Here is a 25,453-nt window from a genome sequence, read left to right as displayed (position 1 = left end):
CTCTCCCCGCGGCGCCGCCCGCGCCCGGCCGCCCGGCGCCACGCCCGCCGCAGGCCAAGGGCCAGTCACCCGCGGGCCTTGAGCCCCGCCGGCCCTCCGCGCCCCGCCCCTGGCCCGCCGCGGGACGAGTAACGGTTACGAAGCACTTTCTCGGGTGAGGTTTCTGCTTAGTCATTGTCTTCCAGGAAACAGCTCCGGCGTTCCGGCGGCGGCTCGAGCGGCGGCCGCAGAAGCCGCAGCGACCGTCGGCGCCAGCGCCTCCCTCCCTCCCTCCTTCCGTTCCTCCCTCCGGGACCGCCTCTCGGTCGCCGCCCGGCCTCCTCGGGCCCGAGCGCACACCGGGCTGTGGCCGCGCGGAGTCGGCAGCCTCGCGCTCGCCTCTGGGGCCTGGGGCACCGCCGTGCCCTGCGAGGCAGCCGTCTTCCCGCCCGCTCGCCCGCCCTCTCTCTCCGCGGCCCCGGCGCTGCCCGATCCCCTCGGGCGGCAGCTGCCATGGGCACCGACAGTCGCGCGGCCGGGGCGCTGCTGGCGCGGGCCAGCACCCTGCACCTGCAGACCGGGAACCTGCTCAACTGGGGCCGCCTGCGGAAAAAGTGCCCGTCCACGCACAGCGAGGAGGTGAGCACGGTGGTGGGGCCGAGCCCCGGGGGCTGAGGGTCTCCTCGCGGTGGGGACGAGCAGGGCTCTCCCGGGCTCGATCCGCCCCGGAGGCTATCCCCGGAGGTACCGCGGCGAGCTGGGTACCATCCCGAATTGGCAGGTGCCACTGCGGGGCGAGGGGCGCCTCCGCCGGTCGCAGTTGACCGCGCAACTCTGAGGTTCACCGGGTCCCCTGTCTGGCTGGACAGAGCCACTGCAGCCCCGCGTCTTCATTTTCTTCCCTCTTCCTTAGCCGGATAAAGGAATATTAGTTTAGTGCTTGGTAGATGAACTAACAATACGCTTAACTTTGATATCGTTGACCTTGCTTTCTCTATTGTGCTGGATTTGGATTTGGGACAAATACTTACTAGAAGTTAACATTTTATTTGCTTCAAAACTAACCATTAAAGAGGGGCACGGTGGTACTTTAATCCCAGCCCCGGGGAGGCAATGACAGTAGGATCTCATAGTTCGAGGCCAGCCTGGTCTGTATATTGAACTCCAGGACAGCCAGGGCTACCCTGTCTCAACCCCCAACCCTTATCCCCACAAAAACAAAACACCACCAACAACAAAAAACCCTAATTACTAGTTGGAAGTGACAGAGATAAATCTAGAATTAAAAAGGGTTACTTTTGTGTTAATGGGCCATTCTTGAGGCAGTAGTTCTCCATGGACAGTGCAACTAAATGCAGAGTTCCATAATATGGAACACGTTTACTTCTTAAGAAACAAAACAGATGTGCCAGTATTATGCGTTGGAAAGAAACATTTGCGCTTAGCAGCTATATGACTTTGAGACTTTTCCTAGCAATAACTTTAACCTTGAGGGATACCCTCTCATCAAGTAGTTGTGGTAAGTAAAAGATGGTGTGTGAAAATACTCTGCACACGAGCTTTTTATCAACTGGATCATCAGAAAGGTAAACAAATCCTGACTAAAGACTACATTTCCTAAGTTATGCCATCTTGTAATGTTAGTATCTGTGACCAGAGGCAAGCTTCTGCTCTTTCAATGAGGCAGGCTATACCGCAGCACCTGGAATCCTTCTAATTATGAGTTGAGAGCCTGCACTGGTCAGATTCAGGGATCAAACTCCTAGCCTGGCCCGAGCTCGGGTTCCAGCTCAGTTGGTCCGTTTGTTTGAACTGCCCGCTTTGCCTGTTTCACAGGTATGCTGGTTCTGAGAGCCATAGTTCTTCCCAGCACTGAGTCAGGTCCAGCATTGGCCACGAGTGCGGGTGTGCGCCTTATCTCACCACACCACGTAGTGGCTTTCAACGCTTGTTTGTTTTTATTCTTTGAGAATTTCAGTGCATCTTTCAACTGTCACCATCAGAGAGGCGTTCAGTGTTTTTTGACTGAAAATAATGCATTTTATTCATTCAGTCCAGATGTGTCAGTTTCTGTGTGTAGCAACATATTAGAAACAGGCTGCGTTGAAAGGATATTACTAACCCTTGCATACTGTGTGGGAGATGCTTTTTCTATCCTGTTGCACTTTGTACAAATTGACTTTTTAAGGTGAGGATGGTTGCCAGGCCTTTAGTCCCAGCACTCAGGAGGCAGAGAGGCAGGAGGGTCTCTGAGTTTGAAGCCAGCCTGGTCTACAGTGAAAGTTCCAGATCATAAAATAAAAGTATAATTGACTTTTTAAAGAGTAGGATGAGTGCCAGGCGGTGATGGTGCACGCCTTTAATCCCAGCACTTGGGAGGCAGAGGCAGGCGGATTTCTGAGTTTGAGGCCAGGTCTACAAAGTGAGTTTCAGTACAGCCAGGGCTACACAGAGAAACCCTGTCTCGAAAAAAACAAAAAAACAAAACAAAACAAAAAAAGAGTAGGATGAAAACTAAAGCAAGAAACATTGAGGAAGACATGTCGTGCATTGTAAGGACACTGCAGTAGATCATTAGAATGCAGGGGCTGTGTTCTGTTTGTACACAGACTTCTCTTCTGTGGGTGAGCTCCAAGGTCAGAGGTTGCTGTCTGATATTTTCCCCTGTTACACTCTTCTTTTAGGCAGGGTGTCTCACTGAGCCCAGAGCTCGGGGACTGGCGAGACAGGCCCGTGCCTTTGCCCTCGGGCCCCAGGACTACCTGCTGCCACCCACCGCTGTGCCTGGCTTTTCAGGAGGTGCTGGGATCTGAGTTCAGGTCCTCATGCTTGTCTGGCAAGTGCTTCATCCGGTGACCCATACCCTCAGCCTGCATAAAGAACAACCAGAGATCAAAGTGGGGTGAGCTGTTTAAAACAGCTCAACTTCACCGCAGAGATTAAGGAAACTGGAAAACAACAAAAATAACCACTATTGTTTTTCAAGGACTGATCATTTTTTCTTATAGATTCTTATTTTTTGATTTTTAGAACTTATTTATTTTGATTTTATTTTTTTATTTTATTTTATGTGCATTGGTGTTTTGTCTGCAGGCATGTCTGTGTGAGAGTATTAGCTATTGGTGTTATAGACAGTTGTAAACTATCAAATGGGTGCTGGGAATTGACCTGGGGACCTCTGAGAGAGCAGTCAGTCCTCTTAACCACTGAGCCATCTTTCTAGTCCCTAAAATTTACTTTATTTAATTTTTTATACATTTATGTATTTTGTATATTTATGTATTTTATATACTTATGTAACAAAAAAATGCCCTAACTAAAACAAATTCACATGTTGAAGGAGTTCATTTACTTGTTTTCTTTTTATTTTAGTGTGTGGGTGGTTAGCCTGTACATGTCTGTACATACATGTATACCTGGTGCCCATTGAAGCCAGAAGAAGGTATAACTCTTGAGACTGGAGTTACCCATGGTTGTGAGCTGCCACGTGGGCATTGGGAATTGAATCCTGGTTTTCCTAAAGAACACCAGTGCTCTCAACCAATGAACCATCCCTCAAGCTCCCCAAACATGTGGCCCAAAACACAACTGTATGTATACTCAGAACACTTATTTGTAACTCTGTTGTGTGAATCTGCAGCCTGCCTTTTGTAGGTGACAGCATTGTAGTGTGGCAGTGCAAGAAGTTGGACAGGAAAACTGGGCTTGGTGGTGGTCACCTATAAATGGATGTTCTTGGGTGTCCGCCTGGGCTCGGTCAGACGAAACAACTCCTTAGCCCCCAAAGGACAGCCATGATGGCATTTGACATTTGAACTGTGTGATAGTTTTGTTGTTGTTTGTTTGAGACAGGGTTTCAAACAAATCCTGGTGTAGTCCTGGCTGTCTTGGAACTAACGTTGACAACCAGGCTGGCCTCTTAGATCCGCCCGCCTCTGCCTCCCAAGTGCTGGGATTAAAGGTATGTGCCACCATTGCCCTGCTGCACATGATAGTTATTTTGTTTTTTAAGTTGTTACATAATTCCAGATCTAATGACTGACTCAGCTGTGGTGATATTTATCTTTAGTGATAATATATGAGTATTGTAAGAGTAGAGACAACAGGAAATGAAAAATACCGGGCACTATAGGTGATGTGTAATTTATAAGATTAAAAATCACTATTTTTATGGTAAAGCTAATGAATTTCTTCTTCTTCTTTTTTTTTAAATATTTATTTATTATATGTAAGTACACTGTAGCTGTCTCCAGACCCACCAGAAGAGGGTGTCAGATTTCATTACAGATGGTTGTGAGCCACCATGTGGTTGCTGGGATTTGAACTCAGGACCTTCGGAAGAGCAGTCAGTGCTTTTAACCGCTGAGTTATCTCTCTAGCCCCCGCTAATGAATTTTTTAAGTAATGAACTTTGGAAATCTTCTGTAATTTGTTCAGAAAGATTGATTAAAGAAATAGTTTCAGAAAAGGGGCTACTACTTTGAAGTTAAATTAATATCTTGGATCGGGGAATTCATCAGCAGAGCCCTAATATGTAAACTAGTCATCTTACCAGGGAAAAACACCTTAGACCATTTCCAAGATTTGAATTAAAGTACTGCTCGTAGAATTGTTAAGCTCTACTCAGTCCTGCTGCTTATTTGTAAGAGAATATTGACTTATTCACAAGCACAGGCTGTGTAAATAAGGAGCTGTGAGGATGAGTATAGACTGAACTAGATGGCCTTTGTGGGGACCTGAGGAGCTGACAAAGGAGAAGGTCAAAGGTCATGTGCATCAGAAACTCTGGAGAGGAGCTGAGGGTGGAGGGAGAGAGACTGGGAATAAGGGGGAGAGAAATACCAGAGACGGATTTTATTTTGAAAAACATAGTAATGAAACTAAAAACAAAACAAAGAACTCCAAAACTTCAAAAAGAATAAGCAACAAAAGAATACATTGACTTGTAATTTCTATCTGACCAGTTTAACTTAACTGTGCTTTGCCTAGCAGTGCAGATCTTGTGACTTGAGTCCAGGGGAGTTGTAAATGGCACATGAAGTACTATTGCAGACTACAGAACTTGACTTAGTGGCTCTGTTACCTTGCCTGGGTACCCTCTTGCCCCTTGTAACTATCTGTACTAAGAAGTGGTAAGATACGCGTTGTATCAGTCTTTATCAGATCATAAGCAGTCACAGTGAGTTCAAAGACTCATTATCATAGTGAGATAGTGAGTCACTGCTGTAAGAAAGTGCCTTTGCAGTCGGGCTTTTAGTTTCTTGGTCACTGACTGCTCGCAGAATGTGAGCCACTGTGCCCTTGGTTAAGAATGTGAACCACTGTGCCCTTGGTTATCTTTAAAGCAGAGATTGGTTGTTAATCACTGGTTGTGCCAGAGTTGGTTAATTAGTGATAAAAAATAAATTTAGGGTCAGGTTACCAAGATGGGTTAAGCAGGCACTTGCCTGTAGGCCGACAACCTGAGCTTGATTCCTAAGACCTAGATGGTAGGAGAGATTTGATTCTTTTTGTTTGTTTGTTTGTTTGTTTTGGGGGGATTTTTTGGTTTGTTTTTTTTGGGGGGTTGGTTTTTGTTTTTTTGTTTGTTTGTTTGTTTTTGTTTGTTTGTTTTGTTTTTTTTTTTGGATTTGGTTTTTTTCAAGACATGGTTTCTCTGTGTAGCCCTGGCTGTCCTGGAACTCACTGTAGACCAGGGTGGCCTTGAACTCCCGAAATCCGCCTGCCTCTGCCTCTCAGAGTGCTGGGATTACAGGCGTGTGCCACTACTGCCCGACCGAGATTTGATTCTTAAAAGCTGTCCTTTGACTACTCCCACACAGTAAAGGAATGCAATGATGTGTTTTGTTATTTTTCTGTTTTTTAGTTTAGAGAGGAGTTGGAGAGATGGCTCAGCAGTTAAGAGCATTTGTTGTACTTGCAGAGGACTGGGTTTGATTCCCAGCACCCACTTGGTGGTTCACAACCATTTGCAACTCCAGTTCCAAGGGATCCAGTGCTTATTCTGATCTCCTAAGCAGATACATGGTGCACATACACGCATAGAGGCAAAATACATAAAATCAAATGAATAAATCTAATTTTAAAAAAAGCTTAAAAAAAAGCTTAGTGAATAATGAAATGGTGTATTTTCCCTAATAGAACAGTAGCCCCAGCCAAGCAGTAGTGGCACACGCCTGTAATCCCAGCACTTGGGAGGCAGAAGCAGGCGGATTTCTGAGTTCAAGGCCAGCCTGGTCTACAGAGTAAGTTCCAGGACAGCCAGAGCTACACAGAGAAACCCTGTCTAGAAAAAACAAAACAAAACAAAAACAAAAAGAACAGTAGCCCTAGCATGCTTGGTGTATAGTGATAAATAGCATTTTATAATTTTTTTGTTATGTATATCTAGGTCTTCATTAAATAAATGTGCATCTTATATGAGACTACTATTGCTGACATTGAGATAAATACAGATGTGTATTTTATAACATGCAGTGATGTTAAAATAAAAATATTTTATAAAAAAAAAAAGTGAAGGTAAATTAAGAAGTGTATCCTATGTGTTAGGAAATAACTTCTGGATTGTCAGTGTTGCAAGTAGATCCATGCTAGTGGTTTTCAGACTGTAGAATTATACAGCAGTTACTTGGGATGTTAAAAGGAAGGTGCTGGCTGTTCGTTCGTTCATTTTTTGTTTTTTGTTTTGGTTTTTTTGGATTTGGTTTTTTCAAGACAGGGTTTCTCTGTGTAGCTCTGGCTGTCCTGGAACTCACTCTGTAGACCAGGCTGGCCTCAAACTCAGAAATTCACCTACCTCTGCCTCCCAGAGTGCTGGGATTACAGGCGTGTGCCACCTGCCCAGCTAGTTCTAGCTGTTCTTAAGAGAGTGTTTGGCAGATCTCTGATTGGGCAGGTTGACTGCTGAGTTCTGGTGCTGGGGACTGAACCAGAGGCTGGCCTCAGGGACGCTCGGCAACTGCTCCATTACTGAGCCAAACCAAGATTGATTTGTTTTTTTTTAAAAAAATGTATATGTGTGTTTTATCTGCATATGTGTCAGGGCACCACTTGCATGCCTGGTGCCCATGGAGGCCAGAAGAGGGTGTTGGATCATCAGAGACTGGAGTTAATAGACAGTTGTGAGCTGCTTGTGGGTCCTGGGAATTGAGCCTCGCTTTGGTCCTCTGAAGAATAGCCAGAGCTTTAGCCAATGAGTCATCTCTACAGTCCTAGGTTTGAATTTTTAATAATTTAACACAGGTGAGTCTAGGTAGAAGTTGCTCTGGCCATTCTTTGCTGTTTTTTAAAACCTTGTTTTTATTTATGTATAGCATGCATGTGTTGCTTGTCTTACGTGCACCACGTGCATGCAGGTGCCTAGACCAGAAATGCATGTTGGGTGCTCTGGTACTGAAGATGCTGCTGGTTGTTAGCTGCCTGGTGTAGGTGCTGGGAATTGAACCTGGGGCCTTTCAGGAGCTACACATGCCCTTAACTGCTGAGCCCTTTCTGCAGCCCGTTACTGTGACATAGTGAAAAGTGATTTCCGTGAATTTTGTTCAGACTCTCCATGCATAGTTCTCAGTGCTTTAGTTCAGAACTTGTACTCCTGCGTCCACCTCCTGGGTGTTGGGATTGTAGCTTGGAGCCATTACAGGCATATAATTGTATATGTAATAATAAATTATGAATACTTTAATGTCTTAAAATGTCACTGGTACAAAATTGTTGCACTTTGTTCCCAACCCAATTCCCCAGTAAAAGAAATCTCAACTCAATCAGTTAACAGAACAAGCTACAAGCCTAGATTGGTCAGATCTCCCACTACTCTACTCGATTCCCATCTATATTGTCCCATTTCACTTGCGGTCTCTCCAGGCCTCCAGCTTCGAGCTTCTCTCTGTTGTCTCTGTTGATTCCCCCTCCCCCAGCTCCTTTCTCTCCTGGTTTTCCCCGTGGCTCCTCCCCTAGACTCCCAGCTCCTCCCCCTTCCTCTTGCCCAATCATTGGCTGAAGCCTTTTTTTGAAAAGTTAAGGTGGGGAGAAGGTTCACCAGGCTACTAATCTGCAGCCCCTCCAAGGAGGAGTGGAATTAGCATCAAAATACAGGCCCAGGGCTCTCTACAACACAAAATCACCATCAAAATAATTAGACTACTACTTTTAGCCAAGGAGTCAAGGGTCAAGAATGGTGATCTATGCCTTAAAGGGGCATTCAGGAGGGAGAAGCTGGTAGGTCTCTCTGAGTTTGAAGCTAGCCTGCTCTACACAGTGAATTCTAGGACAGCCAGGGCTATACAGAGAAACCCTGTCTCGGAAAAAAAAATCATTTTTTTTGGCCAGGCTGTGGTGGCTCACACCTTTAATCCCAGCACTTGGGAGGCAGAGGCAGTTGGATCTCTGAGTTCGGGGCCAGCCTGATCTACAGAGTGAGTTCCAGGACAGCCAGGGCTACACAGAGAAACCCTGTCTTGGAAAAAAAAGACCAAAAAAGAAAAAAAAATAGAGAGAGAGAGAGAGAGAACAAAACAAGGTTTGTTTATGGTGTAGGAAACAAAAAGTCTTAATGAACATGGGCTTGTATGGTGTTTTCTATTACTACCTCTTTCCCTCCTCCACTTACTAATGCATCTTTACTGAAGTACTAGGTGTGAAGAGCTGTTGATCAACTTTGAAAATGCTTCTTTTTGCAGCTTCGAGACTGTATCCAGAAGACCTTGAATGAATGGAGTTCCCAAATCAGTCCTGATTTGGTCAGGGTGAGTGCCGTGTGAATGCAGCAATTCTGCAGTCCTAAGCGGATGTGAAATTAATTTCCAGTTTGCTGAATAAGGCCCGGCAGGCAGTTGGCCATACGCTCTGTGGCTCTTTGCTGAAATGTTGGTCAGGTCCAGTAGGCTTGAGCATAAAGCAGAGTATCTGATCTGCTCTCTAGTTCATTCCTTATCTAGTTTTCTCCTGCTTAGTTCCCACTGCACTTTCCTGGATAAAACATCAGTGTTTTATTCTAGTTACTGTTTGGTCTAGTATAAAAATGATTATCAGCCTTGGTTGTTCGAATAGCACTCCAATATTACAGCTAGGAATGATTCTTTAAATGTCAGTTCTTCGTGAAACAGTAAGGACTTTAAATGTCAGTGCAGGGCTGTTTTCAAAAAAGTTAACAGAGACAATAACTCTCTGCAGCTGCTTGTCTTTAGTCATATACTACTTTAAAAGTATGGAAGAGCAGCCAGGCATCATGGTACATGTCTGTAATCCCAGCCCTTAGGAAGCTTGAGGCAAGAGGATTGAGTTTGAAGCCAGTCTGGGCTATAACAAAAGTTCTAGAGTAGCCTTGGCTACATAGTAGGATCCTGTTTCAAACAAAAAACACATGCTGATGTCTTAGGGTTTCTATGACCAAACAGTAAGTTGGGGAGAAAAGGTTTATTTGGCTTATACTTCCACATTGCTGTTCATCACCAAAGGAAGGCAGGACAGGAGCTCAAGTAGGGCTGGAACCTGGAGGCAGGACCTGGTGTCTCCATGGAGGCAGTGCTGCTGCTGCCTTGCTTCCTATAGCTTGCTCAACTTGCTTATAGAACCCAGGACCACCGCCTGAGGCAGTGGCACCGTCCACAGTGGCCTGGTCCCTCCCTTCCTGGTCACTAATTGAGAAAATAATTTACAGCTGGGTCTCATGGAGGCATTCGCTCAGCTGAGGCTCCTTCTTGTCTGATAACTAATTTGTGTCAAGTTGACACACAAAACCAGCCAGTGCAGCTGGAAATACTGGTTTCTTTGGGCATATAGAAATTGCCCAAATGTCTATGGTTTCTACTTCTGTTACAGTGCCTTCTGCTCCCAAACATGGATGTTTAGGTTCAAAGGGTGAGCCCTATGATAAACTGACAGAGATACTGGGCCTGGGCTTATGAGACCTCAAAGCCCACTTTCCAGGGGCATACCTCATCCAGCAAGCCCGAATCTCCTTTTTTTTTTTTTTTTTTTTTTTAAAGATTTATTTATTTAAGTACACTGTAGCTGTCTTCAGACACTCCAGAAGAGGCCTTCAGATCTTGTTACGGATAGTTGTGAGCCACCATTTGGTTGCTGGGATTTGAACTCAGGATCTTTGGAAGAGCAGTCAGTGCTCTTAACCACTGAGCCATCTCTCCAGCCCCAAGCTGGAATCTCCTAATCCTTCCCAGTATCTCCTAATCCTTCCCAGTAAACAACAAGCCTATTGGGGGGGGGGGGGGATTCTCATTCAAGCCATATAGCTGCTGTACAGAAATTGGTTGTCTGCTTATGTGACATTAACTGTCTCTTCTCTCTGTGCCTGACTTTCCAACACCCTGTACTGAATTGTGGTAGGTATTGTAATGTGTGGGGAGACCTTAAGAAAGACACTGCTGCTTTGTTAAAAGTTAAGTAGTATGTTTCTGAGTGCTAGATTCTGTTGATCCTTTGACCATTATTCTAATAGATCATTCATTGGGATAGCCCCTGCCTTTTTAAAAATTATACTAGAGAAAATAAAATATTTTAGAATAAAATATCTGCAATTACAAAACTGAATATACTACTGTCAAAGGACTTGAGTATTTATGCATACAATGCTCTACGTGGATGTTTGTGCTAGCTTTATTAATAATTGACAACAGTTTGAAGTAACTTAGATGTTTTTCAGTAGACAAATGGACACAAAAACTGTGGTGCAACTAGGCAATGAGATATTACTGAGTCCTGAAAAACAAAGAGCTATCACGCCAGAAAAGACTTGAAGGAACCTGAAATGTGTATCGCTAAACGAAAGAAGTCAGTCTGGAGAGGGAGCATTCTGAATGATTCCAGCACAGCACTCTGATGGGGTGCTGATAGTGGGGGAGCAGAGGTGAATGAGAACTCGCTGTTCTTCCTGCTCAGTATTGCTGTGAACCTACAATGCTCTCTCTTCCTTTCTTTTTTTTTTTTTAAAGATCTATTGAGGAAAATGCAGCTATGTTACCTTAACAGGTTAAAACTTGATAACTTTGAAATAGCAAAGAAAGATCAGATGTTTTGTTTGCTTGCTTGTTTGTTTAAATTGCTGTGGTGGTTTGAATGAGAATGCCCCCCCCCCCCCCCAGCTCCTATGTTTACTGGGAAGGATTAGGAGATTCAGGCTTGCTGGATGAGGTATGCCACTGGAGAGCAGGCTTTGAGTTTCGTAAGCCCAGGTCTGGTGTCTCTGCCTGTCCGTTTATCATAGGGCTCACCCTGTGAGCCTAAAGGTCCATGTTTGGGAGCAGAAGGCACTGGAACAAAAGCAGAAACCATAGACATTTGGGCAACTTCTTGATGTAACTTGCTTGTGCCATTAGGAGCTGCTCCGTCCGATCATAAATATACCACTTACATCTGATAATGGATTGCCTCTGTGCATGTCCTACTTCATGGTTTGGTGGGGCAGATAATACTAAGTTCATGATGGGCAGTTCAGGTCTCATGGAAATTTGGTGGCCCATTGTAAAATATTCAGTTACTATTAAGGTCCAAAGCAAACTAAGAATAGTCTGCAGATGATGGTAGAGCCTTGCTCTAAAATCCTAAGGATCTCCTCTGTTGTTCGACCTATAGGGGCCTGCTAAAGTCTCCAAATAGCATTCCTATCTGCCACTGACGCCTCAATCTGACAATCTGGGTTTGCAGATCATATGATCCAAGTGGTAAAGCGGCCTGCACAGCAACCTGGACCTGTTGAAGAGCCTTCTCCTGTTCCAGGCCCTGGACAAAGCTAGCAGCTCTTCTTGTCTTAGTATATGGGCCAAAGTCACATGCCTAAAATGAGTAATGTGCTGTCCCCAGGTTCCACCTAAGCCTACTACATGTTGACCTCTTTCTTGGTGGTGGGAAGGCCAGGTGCAATAACTTATTCTTCACCTTATAAGGAATATGTCTGCATGCCCCACACCAGTGGAATTTCACTGAGATAGAAGGCCTTTGAATTTTTGTTGGATTATTTCCTAATACACAATTTCTGATACAAGTGTGTGTGGGTGTGGACGTTGCAAAACCCCATGCCAGCTGCAGTGTGTTTCCTCCGCCTGCTGCCTGTGGATCAGGATGTAAAGCTATCATTACTGCTCCAATGCCATGCCTGTCTGCCTCCTGCCATGAGAATCATGATTGTACCTCCAGAACTGTAAGCAAGCCCCCAACTAAATGTTTTCTCTTATAAGAAAACATTTGCCTTGGTCATGGCCTCTCAGCAATAGAACTAAGATGGTTGGTAATTGATACAGAAGGTTTTAAAAAGATTTTAGCATGTCTTTATTCAAGACAGGTAATTTTCATTGATTAATTTTAAAGTAAACCTACTTCTGTGCCAACTCTGTGCTCTTCTACTTGTTTATGATTTTTATTTTTTGTCATTAATACTTTTGAACAACTGGTTAAAATGAGACCTTTTTACTCCAGAGAATAGAAACATACACACACATATTTAACCTTTATATATGTACTACACTTGTAGTCTAATAGACCTCACAAAGAATCTTGTCCATGAGTTCTTTGCTTCTGAAGTGCTTAGGACAGTACAATCAACAGTGCTAATTTTATGTCCATTGTATGTTGTGTTTCCTGCAGGAGTTTCCAGATGTTTTGGAATGCACCATGTCCCATGCAGTGGAGAAGATAAATCCCGATGAAAGAGAAGAAATGAAAGTTTCTGGTAAGCTCCCGCTCTCTATAGTACACTCTCCTGAGCAGTGGATAGGGGAGGAGAGGGGAAATCCTTCTGTAGTGAATGACTTAGTCACTAGTGTGGAAAACAGACTCTACCATAATGTAATGCCATGTCTTAGGGGGAGTCACAGGATGTCCACGCTGAGTGCCATGCAGTCAGGGTGAACCTTACTGTTTTTGTGTGATCTGTGAGTACTCAGCAATAGAATGATTCAGGTGGGAAAACAGAAAGGATAAAGGGAACAGTCAGGAACAGTGTCTGTGAAGGCAAACATAAACCTTCCCTTCCTGGGAGAGTGGTATGCAGTGCTGGGGTTGCCCGGAAGTACAGAAGGTTGTCTGGGCAACAAGACAGACAGTGCATATTCGTATTATATACATCAGCATATGTCAGTGACTGCTACATTTCAGAAGCAGCAGTGAAAGTTAACAATTTCTGTTCTTGGCTTACATAGCATAGCAGAGTCATTAAAATCTTGCCTAGATTTAGGTTCCTGCATGTGTAGATTACTGACTAAAATAATCTAGGATTAGCAAGTGTTCAACCTCTCTGAGCCTCAATTTGTTTATCTATACAGTGGGATACAATTATTTCACAGGCTTCTTTATAATACTGATGAAATGCACGTAGCTAGGGCAGTACTTGCCACAAAGTAATGATGGATAGCTATTATTTATTAACATATTGAGATGGACATGTTCATTCCAATCATAATACCATCTGTTGAGTTGTGCTTTATGTGAAGCACTGAATGGTCCCTTATGATTATAGTTCTTCATATAGTCATCAAACAAATGTACCAAGAAGGTTTATTCTCTCTACTGCCCAGGATGTTAAGTAACTTTAAAGTTAGCTCAGACCTGGGTGAAGTAGTTTCACACAACAGTAATTTTAGCTACGTGGGAGGCTGGGACAGGGAGACCAGAAGCTTCACCTGGCCTGGCCTGGCAACAGCTGAGACGCCACCAGGTAAAAAGGAAAAAAGGGAAAGCTTTCTCTCAGCGAGTGAATTGATGAAACGGCAGGCTATGAAGGTGTGCCTGACTCCAAAGCCTGATTCTTCTATTAACTTCACGTTGATGCTTGTGCAGGAAAGGAAGTAAAGCCAGCATTTTTGTGTGGTTGATGGTAGTAATTCATCATTGCCTTGGGCCTCCTCCACGTTGTCCTCCATTCCTGTGCCATTAGAGAATTTAATAGGAATAAACCCTAAGAAGCTTTTCTCTTTCAATCTCAGAGTACCCCATCTTTCAAAGAGGAAGAGAGAAGGCCATTTCAGATGGCAAAACTTAGGGACCAGGGATTGGTAGTGAGAGGATTTTATTTGTGGCGAGGGGAGGAGCATCAAACCCAGGGCTTCACGATGTAAGGCAAAAGCTCTGCCTCCCAGGGTTGTTTGTGTTTCCACTGAGGGGTAACCAAGAAATGACTGCATAGAAATGTTGAGCCATGGGACTGCGTGCCGTCTGCTTGCTCTTTCTGTTTTTATTGATCTTCCTCATTTGTGTAATACGCACGTTATTACTAAGAAAACTATAAGATAACACAGTCAAAATATTTAACACACAAAGATAAACCAAATGGGGCTGGAGAGCTGGCTCAGCAGTGAAGGGCAGATTCCTTGCAGAGGACTGGAGTCGCTTTCCCCGCACTCACGCCAGGCAGAGGCAGCTCCCATCCTGATGCCCGACAACACCTGCACTCATTTGACATTTACATTTTTAAAATTTTTAATTTTTAAAAGATACTTTTTTAATGCTTTTTTTTTCCTTCAGTTTTCTTCTTATTGCACACTTTGAGGCTTTCTTACATTTGGCTTATTGTAGAAGGCATGTAAAATGCTTCATTATGGGGCTGGAGAAATGGCTCAGTGGTTAAGAACATTGACTACTCTTCCAAAGGTCCAGAGTTCAATTCCCAGCAACTACATGGTGGCTCACAACCATTTGTAATGGGATCTTTTCTGGTGTGTCTGAAGACAGCTATAGGACAGTGTACTCACATAAAGTAAATCTTTTTAAAACATGCTCTATTATGCTAAGCCTATAAAATAGACATTAAAAGCATTTCAGGTCCTGTTTATTTACCCTGCCCTGTAATACATGGAATTGTTTTATTCTTGAGAAACAGACATGTTAACACTTAGCCTGTAATTTAAAATTGGGAGTTAAAGTGTATGTATCTGACTTAAAGTAGACCTATACAATTACAAAACTAGGAAGAGAAAGCCAAGTCCTATCAAGGTAATCCTGCACAGTAAGTGTGGCTATGCACACTAATCAATCTTTTTGTTTTCTAGCAAAACTGTTCATCGTAGGATCGAATTCTTCATCATCAACTAGGAGCGCAGTTGACATGGGTAAGCAAAAATTTATGTTTTTCATAATAATGGATTTTTTATTTTTTTACGTGAATTAGTCATAACCAATCTAGATAAATGAGCTGATTTCAATTTTACTGTTTAAAATTCTAACCTAATTTTTTAAGACTTGAATAGAGTAAGTCTTCACTTACAGTGATATTTTGATAGAAATGTAAAAGATGTATTTAATGTTATCTGTATGAGGAGAGAGTTATTCTTTAATCATTATTATCCCTTTAAGTATTACACTATAGATGAAATACTATAATCAGAGACAGCAAAATACAAATACTTTGGAATCATTCTCAGCAGCTGGTTAGTTAAAAATGAAGGAATGTGGTCAGACAGCCACTGGTCTGCTGCAGAGAAGCAAGTGAGTGGGCACTTGCAGACGTGTCCTAAATGACAAATTATGCAGAAATCTATCACCAGAAGTGGTTGGTGAGCGGGCCCTGTTGAAGGCAGTAATAACTGTTTTCGTATGTACCATTCTCTCGGTCTCTTTGTGCCTTCCCTTCCTGCAGCCTGCTCAGTCCTTGGGGTTGCACAGCTGGACTCTGTGATCATGGCTTCGCCTCCGATTGAAGATGGAGTTAATCTTTCCTTGGAGCATTTGCAGCCTTACTGGGAGGAATTAGAAAACTTAGTTCAGAGCAAGAAAATTGTTGCTATAGGCACGTCTGACCTAGACAAAACGCAGCTGGAGCAGCTGTATCAGTGGGCTCAGGTAAGCACGTCCGAGCGTGACACTGCTACATATTTTTTCTAGTCCACAAAGATGATTAGACTTAGTTTATAGAACATGATATGGGAAGGTATCATAAAACCCTTGCCCCCCTACTCTTGTTCTAATAACCTACAAAATTATGAGGGAGGTTAGCAGCACGGTAGCCTTTACTTTCTGTATCTTGTCTTTATTCCTTTTACTTCATTTTCAGCTGCTTCCTCAGACCTTTCAGAACCGTGACAAGCAGGAGGACCGTAGGAAACACTGTCCTTTCTCTTCCTGACGTGGTAGTGATAGGTGGCCAAGAAGCAGCTGGAGGTGTAGTGATACAGGAAATGTAGACCAGTTAGCCAGTGCAGCTGGAGGTGTAGTGATCCAGGAAATATAGACCAGTTAGCCAGTGCAGCTAGAGAAGGAATGAGTCTCCCTGAATGCCGCATTAGTAGCCACAGATCATACCTTGGCATTCAGTGTCTACCTTGAAGATATTTTCCCTGTTGTTAAACCATTATTACCCTTAGAATAGCTGCTTCAGAGGCAGATGTGCTAGATTGCTAATGTTTACAGGAGGCTTTATTTTGAATCTTGACAGTAAGTGTAATTCTCTGTTGGCTTTTCTCCCATCCTAGAGCTTCTTTCCTTGTTATTACTAACATGGATTAAGAAGGCATATATTAATACAGATGGTCATACAAAAGTATTTGACAATGGAGAATTGTCAAATATACTTTTATATTCTAAAATTTATTGCTCTCTTTAAAAAAAAAATATTGGGGCTGGAGAGATGACTCAGCGGTTAAGAGCACTGACTGCTCTTCTGAAGGTCCCAAGTTCAAATCCCAGCAACCACATGGTGGCTCTCAACCATCTGTAACAAGATCTGACTCCCTCTTCTGGAGTGTCTGAAGATAGCTACAGTGTACTTACATACAATAATAAATAAATCTTTTAAAAAAAAATAAGTAGGGGTTAGGGAAATGGCTCAGTAAGGTGCTTGCATTAGCATGAGAACCTGAGTTCAATTCCTAGCACCAGAAAGCACACATAAAATTAGCTAGCCAGGCAATGCCTGCCTCTGACATCAGCGCCGGAAGAGGCTAAGACAGGGAGAGTCCCCAGGGATTGACGGATGGCCGGCCAGTCTTTCTGAGTTAGTTAGTGCCAGGTTCAGTGAAAGACCCTCTCACAAAATATGCTAGACAGTAATTGAGGAAGATACCTGATACCAACCTCTGGCTTTGACATGCACCAGTATATACACGTGTGCAGCTAAAGGCACAAAGTTCATTGTCTAACCACACGTGCAAAGCAGTAGGCTTCAATACAGCATTTCCATACATATGTCACTGTGCCACATTCAAATTGAGTCTCCTCTCTCCACTCTCCCTGTGGGCCTCTTCCTTTCTCCTCATTGTATTCCATTCCCTTTCCACCCCTCAAGATTTCTTCCTCTCCTTTCTAGCTTCATGACCTAGACACATACACATATACATAGTCTTATATTGAAAGTCCCACATATCAGATAAGCATGCAGTCTTACCTTTTTGAGTCTGACTTTTCAGTCCACATAATAATTTCTCAGTTTGTTTCTCTTCCTGCCAATATGGTCTCAGTTCCTTTATGGAGCTCAGACTCCATTGTGTTTATCAGTTTCTCTTCACGAGTTCTGTTGATGGACTCGTAAGCTGGGTGTGTTTCCTAGCAACCGTGAATATTAACTTGATGCTTTCGCTTTGTATTTTCTGTGTAACATAATTTAATACAGCTCACTTTATTTCCATTTTTAGGTAAAACCCAATAGTAATCAAGTTAATCTTGCCTCCTGCTGCGTGATGCCACCAGATCTGACTGCATTTGCTAAACAGTTTGACATACAGCTGCTGACTCATAATGACCCAAAAGGTAAGACTAATATTTTCATCTTTAAGCTTTGATCCTGAGCTTTTGGGAGACAAACTGTTTAGTGGGCTGGAGGTGCAAGCCAGTGATAGAATGCTTATCTAGCATGTGGGGCCTGGCTTTGATCCCCAGCATTATACATACACATTTTAAGAAAAAGATAACAAATGTTGAAATTAATTTTAAGTGTGTGCTATGATAAAGGTACAATGCTGTTAAATGGAAATATTATTGCAAATTTAATACATACATGTCTTTATCTTTGTCTCTGCAATGGTGGAGTTGTAAACCATTTGGCAGGGTCCTATGCAAGAGACATGAACAAAACTATTTCTTTAGATGGCATATTTTTGTTTTTGTTTTGTTTTGTTTTAAGAAAGCAATGGACGTAATGCTCTGATGAATATACTTAAGTATTGTGCTGTGGCCAAAGCAAAAGTTCAACGTAATAGAAAAAAGTAGATTTCCTTTTGCCAGTGATGAGGAGTAGGTTACAACATATATCTAATAACTAATGGGGGGTTGAATAGTGGGACTTCAAGTCCTCCTGTAGTTACACCTTTTTGCACTTATTAATATTTTTCCCTGTAATTAAGTATACTATTGTGTGACTCTCTCGTGTGTATGTAAATGAACATACATATCCAGAAAAAAAAAATGTTGATGAAATACACAGTAATAAAATACTGTAGATAGGGTTAGGAATGTTTTATTTTCTTGTTACTCTCTTGTATATTTCTTGTATGGTTGTGCAAATTCTAGTCTCAATCAGAAGTTATGAGTTAAAATAGACTAGGAAACACATACATTCAGTTTTGTTGTGTTTCTTGAAATAGGCTCTTCTGTAGCCATGCTGGGCTGGAGGTCACTATGTAGCCACAAATGACTTTCCTTCTGACCCTCCTGCCACTGTCCCCAAGTGCTGAGGCACTGCTGTGCCTTCAGAGCTAAACAAAACCAAGTGCACACCAGGCAGCTGTCCCACCAGCCGCTAGTCCCTGGCGCTGGGGTCAGCTAGGCTGTGTTTAAATGCTTGCTTACATAGTAAGGAGCTTCTGTCTTCAGACCTGACCTGTTGGGTTGTTGTTTTAGAGCTGCTCTCTGAGGCGAGTTTCCAGGAAGCTCTTCAAGAAAGCATCCCTGACATTGCAGCCCAGGAGTGGGTGCCGCTGTGGCTGCTGAGGTACTCGGTCATCGTGAAAAGCAGAGGGATCATCAAGTCAAAGGGCTACATTCTGCAGGCCAAAAGAAGGGGTTCCTAACGACAGCTCAAGCCCACAACTCAGCCACCTTGTATTTATCAGGAACATAAGATAAAAATTCATGATAAAATTGAGATGTGTAAAAAAAAAAATCTAGCTCCCAATTACAAGAAGCGTCCCCGAGGTGTGAACACAGTTGCTTGGCAGTGCTGAGTGTTGAGTACTCCTGCCTCTGCTGCAGCACACTCACAGGGACCATTGTGTTCTGTCCATTAAACTCTTGTTTTCTAACTGAAATCGTCTATAAAGAAAAATACTTGCAATATATTTCCTTTATTTTTATGAGTAATAGAAATCAAGAAAATTTGTTTTAAGATATATTTTGGCTTAGGCATCAGGGTGATGTATATACATATTTTTTATTTCCAAAAATTCATTAATTGCTTCTTACTCTATACTTCTATAACTAAGCAATTGCATTACAGTTGTTTAAACATACTAGATTTTTTTCCCTGTCATTGGCAAAATAATCTGAGTAACCATAGCAGTCTACTAGAAATGTAAATAAAATTCATTCTTTGATCCACGAATGGAAATTTAATCTGTGTGTTCTTGCTTACAGCGTAGCTGTGCCTGGGTTATGTTTTTCCCACCTCTTACCTACAGAGGTAGAGTGTATCTGAGGAGGAGGCTTGATTCTTTAAGGAGTTTCATAACAGCAGCCATTGCTGTCATCTTCAGATTCTTCGGCCCGCTTCACGCACTCTCAGTGTGCTGACGCTCCTTCAGGAATATTCACAACGTCGGTTGGACTCACACCACATGCTTAGCTCTGTGGGCCCCAGAGAGATGAATTAGGAATCAGCCAAGTAAAACTTTTGATCTCTGTACCTACCAGTTACTGACAAGGAAGGAATTGCAAAGAGGCTATGATCCTTACCTGTAGCACACTAAAGGGTCTTAATCTATAAATGTGTGTCTGTAACCCAGTTTCAGTTTTTCTTTAAAAAAAAAAGTATCTTGTATGCTAATATTTTTATTTTTATTTTTTAAATTTATTTATTTATTTCTGTTTTTTTTTTCAAGACCAGGTTTCTCTGTGTATCCCTGGCTGTCCTGGAACTCACTCTGTAGACCAGGCTGGCCTCAAACTCAGAAATCCGCCTGCTTCTGCCTCCCAAGTGCTGGGATTACAGGCGTGCACCACCACTGCCCGGCTGCCAATATTTTTAAACCATTAACCTTTGTAAAACTAATTTTGCTCAGAAAATTTCAATATAGAGAAAAGAATTAGAGTTCTATGTTAAGCCCATACAGTAGTAGATCTTTTTCCTAAGTAAGACTTTTTGATTACTGATTGGATGGTATTTTCAATTAGAATTATGTGAAAACAACGGATTTGCCTACTAAAAGAGAATTTGAAATGAAAGCCTATAATTATATTGATTGTATAGAATGCTAAATATATAGGCAATGGTTAAATTTGGAAATGTGTGTGTTTTCATATAGCATATATCTTTAAATATATGTTGTATTTAAAATCTGTGCAGTGAGGTATCTGAGCTACTCTGAAGGAAAACTTTAACATCTCCTATATTGTTTTTAAAACCCAAGATATGCACACAAAATTTTTTTTTGAAGAGTTACTTTAAGGATGTAAGAAAACCAAACAAAACCTTCCTGTGCTGAGGTATCCAGGTGTTTGTGATGACATCAAATCTCAACAGGGAAGGAAATACAATTATAGGTTCATTTTGTGAAGGGATACAGAAGAAATTTTGTGTGTATGGAATTTTAAAATGATTTTATTGTTTTACTCCAAATCCTTACATTATTGGATAACCTTTAAAAATGAGTCTTTTCAGGGCTGAAGAGATGGCTCAGTGGTTATGAGCATTTGCTGCTTTTGCAGAGGGTTGAGGTTCAGGTCCTAGTCACTCATGAGAGTGACTCATGAACATCTGTGAGTCCAGCTCTGCAGGGTCTAGTGTCTTCTGACATACATGGTACACATATATACACACAGGCAAAATACACACACACACACACACACACACACACACACACCCATCTATATACATACATACATACATACATACATACATACATGCATATCTATCTATCTATCTATCTATCTATCTATCTATCTATCTATCTATCTATCTATCTATCTATGTATATCAAAAATACTCCCCAAATAACTGCTTTAAAATGAAGAGCTAAGGCCGGAGCGAGCAGGGCTTGGAGGAGATGGAGGGGTGGAGCGAGCAGGGCTTGGAGGAGATGGAGGGGTGGAGCGAGCAGGGCTTGGAGGAGATGGAGGGGTGGAGCGAGCAGGGCTTGGAGGAGATGGAGGGGTGGAGCGAGCAGGGCTTGGAGGAGATGGAGGGGTGGAGCGAGCAGGGCTTGGAGGAGATGGAGGGGTGGAGCGAGCAGGGCTTGGAGGAGATGGAGGGGTGGAGCGAGCAGAGGCTGGAACAAGGGGGAGAAAGGAAAGGGGGAAATAAATAAATAAATATGAAAAGCTAAGTTATCAGTGGTGTGTATGAAAGATATATTTGAATGCAGTGACCCAGAGTAGGAAGATTTTGTGAATACTTTCTAAGTAAACATTTAAAAAGGTTTTAAGTTACTCCATTCCCAAAGTGGAGTGGCACTGTATCCAGTAGCACTCCGACCTGGTACTCATCCCTCCTGTTTACCTTAAATTCCACCAGAGCAATTGTAGACATCCCAAGGACCAGGTCTCACAAGCTAGGTTCAAAGGCTGAAGAACTTTTTTGTTTGTATTTTGGGACAGGGTCTCTGTGTAGACTGGTTGTTCTGGAGCTTGCTGTATAGACCAGACTGGCCTCCAGTAGAGATTTGCCTGCTGCCGCCTCTCTAGCGCTGGGATTACAGGCGTGTGCCATCGCACTCTGCCCCTGTCAAGAATATTGTTAGCACAACACGAATACAGCATCCAGTTAGGAGTGAGGAGAGCGAGAACGTGAATCAGCTCGAGCTAATAGATGTTCAGTCCTGAGAAGGGGTCACGTGGACATCTGAGTTCATGCTTTCATTTGGTTGTCAATGATGGGAGAATCTAGGACCTGAAGCACCACATTAAATCTGAACTATTTGAATTTAAACAGTATAATTTAAAAATAAATTATGAATTATTCTTAAAATATATAAATGTAAAGTGAAAACTTATTCTGTATTGCATAGGCAGTTCAGATTTTCTGTGAAAACCATGAAGCTTATTTTGTCTACTTTGAATACTTCAGACTTTTCTATATCAGGGCCAAGTGGTAACTAAAATGTGGACCTTGCTTTTCAGAGATAAGAGTTCTAAGGCTCATCTTAAGACATTATGTGTCTTTAAGTGTTTTCCTCCTAGACTTCCCACCAGGTCCTTTGTCTTTGAAATGTTAGCGCTGATCACTGATGGATGCTGGCTGGCAGTCCATCCTTCTGCCAAATGTACACAGAACTGGGAAGCTTTTAAATGAATTCAGATCACTTGTGCAATTTGTTTTATTATTTGCAAATATGCCAGCTTTTGACTAAACCTATTTTTCCAACACTAATTTCCAATGCTTCAAAATCAACTCCCTCTCTTTCAACATAAAATTGATGAAGGAATATGGCAGAGTTTGAGTTTTCAAAACTATGTAACAATATTTTTATAGTTTTCACATTGAGGGAAGCAGAAAATGGAAGTGATTAAATAATTATATGTCTATAGTAGTATAGTAAAACAAAATATAAGGCATTGTTAAAGATAATTTCTATTTTGCTTATATTACTTAAAATGTGAATTGTGTTTTTAATTTGGATTGTGTGAATAATGGGAACATCCTAAAAACACAGTGATTTTGAACCATTTAAAATTCAAACACTATGATTTGAAAATAAATGAGTTATTTGAAAAATATCTAAACCATAAAGCCATTCATTCAGTCAGCAGTGTGCTGTGTGCAAGATCCTACAGATGGGCACATCAACAGTCCTTCAGAGTTCACAGTTTATCCACAGGGAGGACAGGAGGCACAAGCAGAAAGGCTCTCGTGGTTGATGGTAGAAGTGAGGGAAAGGCTGGGGGATGTGGAAGAAGGCTTCCTAAGAAATCAGCTTTTAGAATCAGGTTGGGACAAGGTGTGCTGCTGAGCATTGTGGGTAGAGATTCCTCTGCCTGATTTGTAAATATTTTATGAAATGATGAGTAATTTATAGGTAAGCATGTCAGTACAATGAAAGCATCTTCTAAATCTTACTCTGGGGCAGGAGGTGGCACCATGGATACCCCACATGCAGGAGGATGTGAGTTTGGATCCCCAGTAGCCACAGAGAAAGCCAGGCATGGCAGTCGAGTGGTGGGAAGCAGTCAGCTCTGCCGACCAGAGCTTCAGGTCCACTCAAAAAATATCTCAAAAAACACTGTGGTGGCTGGCGTGTATTAGAGAAATAGAGACAGTGCAGACCTCTGGTCTGTGCATGCGTGTATGGGCATACAAGTACATGGACACAGCTACGCATACAAAAGGCTTGATGGTCTGTTGGGTAAGGTTGGAAACGTAATGTAGAAGAGACTACTAAAGCTTGTTAACACCCCCTTTACCCCCCCCCACACACACACACAAAGTTAGGATATGGTTGACTGTGCATTGCAAGAAAGTTAAAATGTGTTTTGTTAGCATGTATGTCATATATAGTTCTAGTGTTAATTATAAATTTGTATCACCCCACCAAGCTTCTGCACCAAGTCCCAGCGGGTCTCATTCAGGGCAGCTCTCACTGTCGCCGCTGAGCCGGTCTATTCCAGCTAGCTCTCACAGCATCCCAGCTGTGTTTCCTCCCCGCCATAGACTCTAACCGGTGGGAGTCCCAGGCTTCTGCCCAGCACCCACTCCTTCCAAGTATCTGATAAAGCATGACTCTTAAACTTGAATAGTTAACCAAATATATTTATGTATAAGAAACTCCCAATTTCATAATGCCAATTTACAATGATAAAGTCTTATCCCAATATTTCTAACCTCTCCAAAACACCAGAAATATGTCTGAAGCCATCTGGATATCCATGTCTCCATCTCCTGCACTTGTGCATCCACTGAGCCTCTCTCCCTCCTTAGCTCCTCCTCTCTCCCCTCCAATCACTGGCCTCTCACTGCCTCAAAACGGATAGGAAACATCATGCAAGATAATGGTTTGGGTATGTTCACCTCCCATTATTTTAAGATGGTTCATATATCTTAATTATTACTGTGAGTGCTTTTTCCCTTTCTTTGATCAATCCTGATTTTTGCACTGTGCTCATTAAATTGACGTTTCCCCCTTATATCCTTAGTAATTTGTTTGACCATCATCTTGGGAGTAGTGTTACAGTTTGGGTCTTAAATGTCCCACAAAGGGTCATGTATTGGAGACTTGGTCCTCAGCTGATGGTGGTGTGGGGATGTGGTAGAAACTTCAGGAAGTGGGGCCTAGTGGAAGTTAGGCCATGAGAATTCCTGAAGAGGGGTAGGGCCCTGGCCCCTCTTCCTGTATACATCTCATCTTTCATGCGGGGAACAGCTCTGCTGTCACATACTCCACCATATTTTGTCTTGCTGTCAGCCTAAAGGGACAGAGACAAGTGACATGGACTACAACCTTTGAACTGTTAGCCAAAGTAAGTCTTTGAAGTTAGGTCAGAATTTTGTCATAGTATCAGACATCTGACTAGCACATGCAGTAACCATTGTTGGTTCTGTTTGTCTAAAAATGCATTTCATAGTCAATCTTTATTTGTAATGGTGCTGGAGATTGAACCCTGGGCCCCCACAACTGCACAGCAGGGACTTTCCCGCTGAGTTACATAACCCACGCTCAAATGATCATTTACTTAATTCCCAGGTAGTTTCCCGCAGCACCTTAGGAGAACACTCCATCTACTTGCAGAGAACGCTCGTTCTTGCAGATAGACATCTGGACTGTTCTTCCTGGCAGCAATTTGTCCTCTCTCTAGTTTTTTATAACATTTTCTCTTTATTATTTATTATTATTTAGTGTTAGTAGTGTCATAACAAAGCAAGGAAATTAAAACTTTAAAGCTTCCTCACAAAAACATTAATTCCAAAATAATATGCTGATGAACACAAAGGAACTTAAAATTAAAACTGTTTCCTTGACTTCTTTTGTTTGCTGGTTCATTGATCAAGACAGGGTATCTCTCTGTAGCTCTGGCTATCCTAGAGCTCACTGTGTAGACCAGGATGGCCTTGAATCCAGAGATCCACCTGCCTCTGCCTCTCAACCACTGGGACTAAAGATGTGCACCACCATCACCCTATTTGGCTTCTTTAGAAAGAAAATACAAAAACAAAAAACTTGCAAATATTTGAAAAATAAGACACTGGACAAAAATTTCTGAATTTCTGTAGAGATCTTATAATTTAGTAAGAATGCCTAATAAAAATATATGAAAAATCAATATAGTCTTTTCTCAAAAAGACAAAAACAAAAACAAAAAAAAACCCCAGACCCAAAAAAACACCCTACCTCAAAACTGTTTAACCAAGAAGACTGTTAAAAGATGATCAGTATTAATATTATTATCATGGAAA

At 42.3% G+C, this 25,453-nt stretch overlaps 1 protein-coding gene across 1 annotated transcript; it reads left to right on the top strand.

Moving 5' to 3' along the window:
* The first annotated feature begins 210 nt into the window (after positions 1-210).
* On the top strand, positions 211-19,459 carry Gclm (glutamate-cysteine ligase modifier subunit). The gene is made up of 7 exons (XM_052179321.1): positions 211-618; positions 8,655-8,720; positions 12,574-12,658; positions 14,973-15,032; positions 15,560-15,762; positions 17,550-17,664; positions 18,754-19,459. Exons 1-7 carry the CDS (start codon positions 493-495, stop codon positions 18,921-18,923), a joined length of 825 nt encoding a protein of 274 aa, XP_052035281.1. The 5' UTR covers positions 211-492; the 3' UTR covers positions 18,924-19,459.
* The last annotated feature ends 5,994 nt before the right edge of the window (positions 19,460-25,453 follow it).

The sequence above is a fragment of the Apodemus sylvaticus genome, chromosome 4, assembly GCF_947179515.1.
Source record: "Apodemus sylvaticus chromosome 4, mApoSyl1.1, whole genome shotgun sequence".
NCBI lineage: Eukaryota > Metazoa > Chordata > Mammalia > Rodentia > Muridae > Apodemus > Apodemus sylvaticus.
Note: the sequence above shows the minus strand (reverse complement) of the source record. Positions and strands in the feature narration are given on the sequence as shown.

Bases quoted from the DNA above. Each gene is read 5' to 3' on its own strand.
- Gclm (XM_052179321.1), top strand. From the start codon at position 493: ATGGGCACCGACAGTCGCGCGGCCGGGGCGCTGCTGGCGCGGGCCAGC. The intron at 15,033-15,559 runs GTAAGCAAAAAT...CCCTTCCTGCAG, and splicing joins TAGGAGCGCAGTTGACATGG to CCTGCTCAGTCCTTGGGGTT. The intron at 17,665-18,753 runs GTAAGACTAATA...TTGTTGTTTTAG, and splicing joins GACTCATAATGACCCAAAAG to AGCTGCTCTCTGAGGCGAGT.